The 10,341-nt window shown below is 32.9% G+C and overlaps 1 protein-coding gene across 4 annotated transcripts in view; it reads right to left on the reverse strand.

Moving 5' to 3' along the window:
* LOC138939669 (uncharacterized) overlaps positions 1–8,252 on the reverse strand; it is a 40,741-nt gene extending 32,489 nt beyond the window's left edge. For all 4 annotated transcript variants that reach the window (XM_070307693.1, XM_070307691.1, XM_070307694.1 and 1 more), the window contains exon 1: positions 8,105–8,252. In XM_070307693.1, the coding sequence (XP_070163794.1) occupies positions 8,105–8,239 (135 nt within the window). In that variant the 5' untranslated portion in view covers positions 8,240–8,252. The remainder of the gene's footprint in view (positions 1–8,104) is intronic.
* Between the last annotated feature and the right edge of the window lie 2,089 nt (positions 8,253–10,341).

Here is a 10,341-nt window from a genome sequence, read left to right on the forward strand (position 1 = left end):
GATGTGCATTCGCGATGCCTGTTTCGCCCATTACACAGGAGGTCACGTGCGAATTGTACCAACCGATCGATCATCGTTTCGTAACGTGGATATGCCACTTATCATACAATGTATACAAACCGTATGCCGCGTACGGATGTACAAACTGCACGCGACCTGTACGCAGTTGCACGATTGCGGATTGTACAATATAAATAATCACGATCGTATCAATTCCGCCAAAGTATCCGAGAGCAAATTGATATGTCCGAAATTCTGTTTATCAATGATTGAATTTCACTTTTTCGTTTGTACCGTATATTGAATCAAGAATCATAAATTGTAGCTCTTAATGTAAATTTGACAAAATATAATATAACAAAATGAAAGAAAAAAATCAAACAGAAGTATCCAATGGCTTTTTTTTATTTTTTTATTTTTGATTATTGTAAATTTTATTTCGCCAAATTTTGCGTGTCTCTTAGCATACCTCGTTATTTTTGCATGCCCGTCCAGTCTTTGATTATAATGCGTCACGCATTGCATAAAGCATTTAAGACTATAAATGTCTTTGTAGAAAATATGTATTAGAATATGTTTTCTCAGTTCCTGTATCAATATCAATATTCTCTGGCTAATAATTTCTGCTTTTCTTCTCAACATTGACAAAAAATTATTATACATTACCGGATATGTTAAATAAGTGATTGAATCCATAACGAAAAGAGTGTGAGTTTCGTAATGCGCATAATTAACAACAGCTAATTATCCATACAAAATCTCAATTTTCATAATATACGTTAAATGAGCAATTTTAAATTTTTAGCATACAAATTTTCAATTTCCAATTATTAAATTAAATAATATACATTTTTGATGAAAATTTTGTTTCCGAAGGATACATTTATAACACCTTGGTTCCCATAAATTTATATCTCGACGATATAACGTTGCAATGGGCGAGTGTCGCTTTATGAAAGGGTATAGAGAAACGATCGAATCTACTTTCCGTATTCGCACTTTATAAAGCGTTATTACATCACGCGGCTTAGCCCTAAGGTCAGGGCTGTTGTATCAACTTGAAGTCGATAATTGTGCAAGGATGACCACACGCGGTTATGTACAGCGACTTGTAAAAACTTCACGCGCAGGGACAGCGATTTTCTCGTCAAACGTTTTATTTTTACTTTGCCCGACTAACATTTTCCGCTATTTTTTTCACACTTTTAATTGTCAGCCGTAATTAGTATTATCGATTCCCGTCCCCTTTCCTGCCTAATAAATAACGTAAATAAATTATCTCTTTTCCGCATGCGCAATACGAACTTTACCACCGAGATTAACAAACGTATACATCGAGCGTATAATTTAAAAATTTTATAAAAAAACAAGCAGATATTTTATATATATAATTTGTCATGTTACAAATATTTTGACGTTTTTTTTCCTATGTTATCTAAATAGCGCTAATAAGTAATCGTATCAACGTGATATAAATTGCGAAATTTTTTTCAATGTAGATCCCGTAATTTTTGTCTCGTATAAAAAAAAAAGATTTTTATATTACACGCAAAATATAAATATCACATTCAATAATTTGTCTTTGGTATAATCTGTTAAAATATTGCAAATGTTACTAGAAAAATACATAAAACAAAATCATCACTTTATCATACTTGTAATGTGAAAGAGACATTTTATTGCATAAAAATCCTTATAAAATGTGATTACATTATATTTTAAATATTTTTATTTATACGTTCATCACTAATTATATAAAGAATACGATATTTATATTTGTACCAAAAAGAATTGTTCGAGGAATATAAAGGAGCTTCTTAAAAAAATCTTTATTTCTTTATTTCCTTGATTTTGTTGATTTGATTTCATCGTGTCGCGCTTAGGCCGCGATACGTGGGAAAAATAATCGCATTATCGAGAATAACAGATCGCTCTGGAATGTGGCAAGTATTTCGTAGCTAAAATGTAAGTTAAGGGCCGATCGCAAACTACGATAGTACATTAACATTATCGATATAACAATCGATAAATCAATACAACGTTATATCGAGATGTAAAATTCTTCAAATAACAAAAAACTTTATTATAAAATTCAGAAAATAAAGATCTTGAAAAAGAATAGTGATCTCAAGCATAGGGTAATGACTTTTCTTAAATTAGACAAACCAAATTAAAAATTTTTATACCCCTTTAGGAACTCATTATACGTGACAGCATCTGATTTTTAATTTTCCTAAAAAAAAAAAAAAAAAAATTGCACGTTGGTTTGCGATCGATCGTTAATCGTCTCGTAAAATTGATTGCATGACGAATGGATGACGTTGACACGAATCTCCGCGAGAGTAAAAAAAAAAAAAGAATAAATAAAAAACACGCCGTATTTCTACGTGAATCGCTCACGGTGGGAAAACTACTTGTATCAAATTGGCATGCGCCCCGTTTATCACCTTCAAATCATGAAAACGAGCTTGGCTCGAAATTAAAAGATGCCTATGTGATATCCGATCGACAATATTTATAATTGAATTCTTTACAGCAAGGCAATGATAATTCGTACAGATAAAAATATATTTCAAAATTACAAATACTTAAATTTCTTGTAACTATCTCTCTTTTCATTTTAAATTAATTTTTTATTAAACAAAAAAAAACTTTAAAAATGCGATATTAAAGATATTATCAAAATCGATAAAAAAAGATTTGTTTTATCCTTCACCCGCTAGTTAGATTAGGTTATTTTGTATTGTATTATTCTAGGTTTTTTTTTTTTATTTCTAGTTATTCCTTTATTGATGGCCTTACAACTGCGAATTTGCGAGTTATCATTTCCTTGCTGCAAAAAGAGATTTCAAATTGTGAGCGAAATTAAAATCGTTTAAAAAATTAGATATAAAGTATCGAAATCAAAACCAATCTCTAACGATCCGTGAAACGATTTGGGCATTAATGAATATTATATATTGTATATGTACACATCTCTCGCGCCATGCGAGCTCCTACATTGTTACCGGTTGCATTATCGCTATCGATCGATAATTAATCGTAATAATTCGAACGCTTCTTCGTTATCTATCGTCGAATCTACCTACGGGGGAAGGACTCATTCATCTTAAAACTAGTTCAGAGCAAAAAGAATCTTGCCCCTATTGATCGATCTTTCGTCAGGGGACTTAATTTCAAAATCTCTTTTTTTTTTTTTTTTTTGCGACTAATGTCACCATTTTTATGAGAAAAAGTCTCAAAATTCCTCGCGCAATTTTCTGCCACTATCGAAGAAAGTTAATTATCGTAGATAATTATTGTTGATATCATTTATGGTATTGCCAATTCATGATATTCGCGATTTTCATTAGCGTCACGTAGATTTTAGATAGAAATGCGATAATTTTTTTTTTTTTTTTTTTTTGCGGAAAGTTATTTAAAGATTGAAGTATAAAATAATTTCAACAAAAAAAAATTAAATAGCAAAATGTAATAATCTTGATATTAATTTCAATCTCAACGATTATAAACTTGTCATTCTATGACTTAATGCAAATATGAGTATACAATATATGAAGGCTGTTCATAAAGAAATCGAATTTAAAAAAAAAAACGCGTTTAAATGGCGTGGGACTATCCACCTTGTGGCACTGTGTAGGTTCTTTAGCAACTCTCTCACACTAAGAAGATGACGTTATCGTTCTTAGTTTACGTTTTACGATGGCTTGAATGTGGTTCTGTTCGTGGCAATTTTCTGTTTTTGGAATAGTGCGTAGATGATAGCAAATTTTGCTTAATCTTTTCTATCGTTTAAAAACGGCGGCATTTCAGCGTTAATTTTAATTTTTTGAACGAGAAAAAGTCCGCAGAAGCCAAGAACCTCACTATACGATACCACAAGGCGGATGACCCTACGTCATCTCATTCGGACGATTTTTTTAAGTTCGGTTTCTTTACAGACAGTCTTCATATATTCTTAACATTTTATGCTTAATTAATTCTGAGTTTATATGTATTGTATAAATTCAATAAATTCTGATTCAATTATAAAATTGAACATTCTTTAAGATTATCTCGCACGCAATTCTCTTTCTACGTTTTCAATTAAAACAAGTTAATTACAATTTAATTAAAACAAGTCGAGATTAAAAGTACAGCGGCTTTGCATCATCGCGTTTCGGTCAAAATACGTTACGCCAGTATGTTCGCAAAAATAGCAGTTATAATTTCTATAAATAATAAAACACGAGCTCTGGATTTTTATTTCAGCGTATCGATTAGCTGTTCGTTCGTGAATCGGCCAAATTGGATCGAGTTTGCGGATAAACTATTGACGCGGTGCGCTCGCGTTAAGCGATTCGATAGATTGTAATGGAACGGGGATTATATAGATCGAGTTACGGGTTATTAATATGAGCGATTATATTAGACGAGAGCGGGGTGATGGCGAGCTCAGGGCAGGACTCGATGCGGCGATATATATTTCGAGTTAATCTAAAAATGGAAGACACGGGACACACGGGGCTGCGGAGATACTTGCTCCGCGAGAGGTGAGGTCGGTAATTTCTTCTGGAAGACGGATCGATCCTGGATCCTCTATAGATCTAAATACAACGAAACGCAACCCTCGTAACTTGCACATTTTTTCTCATTTCTTGATATATTTGCAAAATTATAAAAATTATATATATATATATATATATATATATATATCAAATAATAATTATACAAATCAAAGACTCATTATACTGTTATTTCAATTTAATGAGCATGGCAAGTTAAATATAATTATAACATTATTACATAACGATAATTGTATAATTGTTACAATTATTTATAATTATGAATAATTGTGGGTAACTTAATGAAAATATAAAGTCAAAAAAGGATGGGGGGTTGCGTGTCGTAATCTGAGATATAATAGAGAGTGCTTGTTCCTAAATCCTAGATCAGTGAAAGATATTTTATTGGATTTCGGATCCTTCGTGACTCTACGATATGACAAGTGAAGGGGAGATTAGAGACTTGTTTCACTAAACTTCCTTGAAATTCAGGCAATATTTCTTTCAACAGAAAACAAAGTTTCAGATCAAGAATGACACTCTTCCATCATCTATATGATATGATCAATATAAAAATAAATAATAAATGTTCGAGGAAAAAGAAAACAGAAAGGAAACTTAATATAAAATATAATGCATAGAAAAAACTGATATTTTATTGTCTATAATGTTTCGAGCAACTCAATGCAAATGTTGGAATAAAGACGCTGTTTTAGAAACCGCTGAAAATTTAACAATTTAAACGCGTTTTGACATATTTATAATAATGTTATTAAGAAAATGTAATTACTGAACTTTTATGAAATTTATTGACATTTTAAAAAATCGCGTAACTCCTGAGATTTTTTCAAAGCACAAAAGCGATTCAGAGAGAAGACCTCAGTTATTTTGTTCGGCATCTGAAACTGTCATTCAGAGTGATAAAACGAAAATAGATGATGCTACGTCAGAAAGAGCCGAAAAAATAACGAAGGAAGACAAACACACATACACACGCGCACACGATAATTTTATTCATCTCACAAGTTACTTGAGACGATCAAGATTTAAATACACACACACACACACACACATACACATATGCATACCCGATCAAAAACGAAAATATATTTGAAAAAATTTTAAAAAGACAAATACAAATTTGACAATAGCAATTTTCTTGATGGTAAATTTTTATAAATGAATCGCATTTGGCACGAAGAAATAACAAAATAAAAATTTTCTATAAAAATGTATAAATTAAATAAATTAAAAATTCTGAAATTATATTATAGAAAAAAGGTCATTGAAACAATCGCAAAGAAAAATGTAAATATACACAAATTAAATATTATGAATAATGGCATACGTAAGTATAAAACTATTATATATATTATTTAATTTAATATAATTTATCTCGTTTCTCTGGACGAATAATATTTTTTTGCTATGAATTTAATCGTATAAATGATATAAAAAAAAAAAATGGCAAATATAATTACGAGGAGAGAGCAGAAAATTTTCAATGCGTTCGTCATTACGCTATCTTGATAACTACAACACCCATTTAGAATTTAGCAAAGGGATAATAATGACTATAAAAGATAACGCTTTTTTAGTCCTTTGCTAAGAGTTACCTACGAGAAAATCCTAACTGGCCACGATTAATGTACGAGAATATTTTTAGGCCACAATGCATACTTGAGTAATCTTAGAGATTAATCAACAATAACGTAGCAAATCGGAACGTTCGCATACTAGACACCTCATTGGTCTGCCAATCTGGACATTTTTAACGATAAATCTCTGGAAACCAAGCAAGCAAAACGTCGACGATCCGATTAATCGCTACGTCCTTATGAAGATTAGGATCGAGATTATCGGCTGATTCCTGAGAGACTAAATTCAAAATTCAAAATTTCGAAGGGAGATAAACATCAGATGGAAGCTTTAGATCCTCTTCGACAATCGGGATATATTGCTAATTGCAAGATTCGCTTCTCACTTTAATCTGTGATAAACCATTAAAAGTAAATAAGATCGATTACATTTCCAATCTAGCTCTTTCAACTCCTCCTATCATAAATGCTATTCTTATATTCTTTGAATTTTGAGTTCCTCCTCTTTTAAAGAGAAAAATAAAAATTTCTTTTCTTATTAATCACTCTCATCTCGTAACTTTATATATTTAAAAAATAATAATAACAAGATATTTTTATATATTAGATTTAATACTGTTCAGATAACATATTAAAGTTCCTATTGCGTGTCTGTTTAAGATAAATTATATATTCATCTAAATAGATTCTTGTGTGCATTTATAAACATTATTTTAAAAGAAAGACAATAAAATAAAACAACAAAATCGACATAATTAGATGAATTTCTCGATGGAAACGCAGACTGTAATCTCATTATTTAGCACAGCCAGCTCGTGAATTACGAACACATTAAATCCACAGATTTAATTCAATCCGCATAATCAATCGTTCTTGAATCTTCACAAAGTTATCTTGAGAATCGAAAGATTTGATCCGAATGAATATAATTATCTCCATCAATTCCATTAATCTGTCGACATTGACTTGATTTATTCTTCAGAAAAATTAATCGCGCCGAAGAGAAAAAATGGCGCAATAATGATAATTAACATTCCAGCTAGAATAAAAATTGCACAACATATCAACGACAAGGAAAACAAAGATAGAGTACCTGCAGTGCTCTATAAAAAGAGGCGGAATATGTGCAGTCGTCTTATTATTCCTTTATTTATACGCATTGCGGTTAGTCTTTATCGTCAGAGAGCCTAGTTAGTTAATTGTGAACTTTGGCTGAGAGTTACTAGGGCAACCCTAAAGCGTCAAGAATTAGCTGAGCTGCGATCTTAAAGTCGTTCATTGAGCTGGGAACAGCTGATTTTCATTAACGCAACGGTGATTAAAAGCGCTCCATCCAAACTGAATGCTGCTCGAAGACGCTAGCTTAATTAAAATTCTGCAATCTGGGTGCAATTGCAGTCTTTTACAAGCTATGTTCTCGTCTCGATTTACTTCTTTCATGTGCGAGAATGTCGATTTATTTGGCCCGCGAGCCCAAGAGAGCTTATAAATAATACTTTCGTCGCTCTTGGAGCCATTAGTTTCAACGACTCGAGACTCGAAATATAACGCTACAACATCCCGTAAATCCGCGAAATATCCGCGAAAGCCCACCGAATCACTCACCGGCAGCTGAAAATTCGACAGAAAACAATCGAAACGTCCTCGAGAAACAAGAACTCCAATCGACAGTCTACAATTGGATTCGACGGAAGCCGGGTGGCTAGGATAATTGCGCCGATAGTCCTTACCCCTGGCTCACACCCTGGTCTCGTTGTACGGACTGGACGAGCTCGTGTCCTGACGACGCTGCCGGTCAGCGTCGCCCGGCACGTTGAACACGACGTTCGGCACGGCCGTTGGATCGACCGCAGCCTGCTGACAATGCGACCGACCGGGTTGCGATTGATGAGAATGGGAGGAGGACGAGGGCGCGGTCTCGCTTATGGAGGTAATCGAGGCGAGTATACGTCGACCGCGTACCTGGTAACGTTGGGGGTAGCAGCGGCCGCAGCAGGACTGTAGCAGGCCGCCCCTGGAGGCAGTGCTGTGCGCGGGGGAAGTCAAGGGCGACGGCGAGCCCGGCCTCTTCGGGGCACCGTTGTACGGCACTTCCATCTCCACGAATTCACGGTCCTGGAAAAAACAATAACAAACAGGTTAAGGTTGAGTAAGAGACTCTTACACTCGAGAGACGAGCGGTGTTACAGGGCGTAAAGATTCATTCATGCGCAATGATGTTGATGAAAAGATACGTCGAACTGTGAAAAACTCGGATAACGAATAAGAGAACAAGCAAGATAAAATAAAGGAAACGAAAATGGAAAATGTTAAAGGAGACACGACGGATATCCGATAAACTATCGAAGAAATCGGGGGATGAGAAAGACAGAAAAAGGATGAAGAAATATAGGGATCGGAAGAAAGATTATAAAAAAGAATGATAATACAAATGCCGAAGAGAAGATCCAACGGATTGAGACAATGAATAGCGCAACGTAACTGAAGGACAGAAATAAGTCATTGGATCGGATAAGAAGAATAGAATAAGAAAAAACTGCGACGTGCAAGATCATCCTAGTTCCATTCGTCTTATGAAAAAGAGCAAGGAGCTGTGAAGCTGAAAACGGCACCGATTCTTAAGTGGGACGCAATTAATTAGAACCAGTCGCATTACTGGTAAGCTCGGTTTAAACTGTGTGATGAATAATTACGCTGTTGTTGAAATTATTATCTAAGTAACTCCATATAATATTGGACATGCTGAAGAAATGATTAAAAAAACATTGCTACTTTATACACGATACATTAACTACAGCGGGAACATATCTATAAAATCATCATCACGTACCAGGTTTTAACCAGGTATGATAGAATTATTATCTAATAAATTATTTTCTTTTTCAAATATCTTATATTAATATGAAAATGGTTAATCGTGTATAAAGTGTATCGCGGCAAAAATATGTTAGCACGCTTTCAGCATATATATATATTTTACACTTTCTTGACCATGTATAATGCATTCTGTTTAAAATATAGAACTCTTTCCCGCACACAATGCACATTCTTCATAAAATATTAATTTCTAGCGGATAATGAATTCTCGTTACAGCGAAATAATTAATTAATTTATTTTGCATATACTTTTGATTATCTTTGCGAAACAAACAAAGCTGTATTTCTCCACATGTTACCGACTTAAGTTTGCCTTGTATTGTTTAATTTATATACAAAGTTGCTGATTAACCCGAATTACGGCGAGACGAGAAAGCAAACAGCGAAGTTGTTGCTCGTCGTTAAGCTATTCCATGTTTATGTTTCATCTATGAATTTCTGCTTATTGTTAGAACGCATCATATCTCGCACTAATTTCAAGACAGTTATTAATACTTTAACTACACCTACATGTACATTATCACTTAAGTGAGTTACGATAGATCAAATGCCGATCAAATGTATCAATCAGCAATACTTGCCTATTTATTTGCTCGAGAAAAATTTAATTTTAATCCAAATCGATATTTTATTTTAATGATATCAATGGCATTTTTAATCCAATGATATCTTTTTCATATTATCTATTTACAATCTCTTATACGTTACTTATTAAATAGCTAAAAAAAAAACAATAATATTTTGTGTTAAAGATTTCGAGGAATTTCTACTTTTTTTTTTATATATATATAAATTTGTTTTGTTTTGATAAATTGTGTTCAGAAAAGAATAAATATCACACATATTTGAAGACGAAAAATGTCCAGAATTTCGCAGATTGTTTAACTTTATATCTGTTAACGTGAAAAATCTTTCTTTATCGTAAAATAAGAAAATAAATTATATCAAAATAACAAGCACAATAGCAGATATAATAAATTAATATATTATTTGAAATATTTTTTAATCAAATTTTTCACACTTGCAAAATTCGATGTTTTTACCAACTCTTAACGCTCTTACTGCTAATTATTAAAAAAATGTATCGAATCATGCTAATGAAAATAAAATGCAACTTAGTGAAAAAAAAAAGACATATGCCGTTTTAGATATCTTGCGAAACTTTCCTTTTAATATTTATATGAATTAGATTTTTTTTTACATTCTTCGCGCGCGATCTCTTGTTGTTAGTTGATTATTGGAGCAGCTCCAGTAGATATACGAAAATTCTGTGATCCGAGATGTGAGAAACGAGATGTCTTAAAGAAACCCTGCGGGGACAA

The sequence above is a fragment of the Polyergus mexicanus genome, unplaced genomic scaffold (assembly GCF_030449975.1).
Source record: "Polyergus mexicanus isolate NDT 795.1 unplaced genomic scaffold, iyPolMexi1.0 SCAF_15, whole genome shotgun sequence".
NCBI classification, from domain to species: Eukaryota; Metazoa; Arthropoda; class Insecta; order Hymenoptera; family Formicidae; genus Polyergus; species Polyergus mexicanus.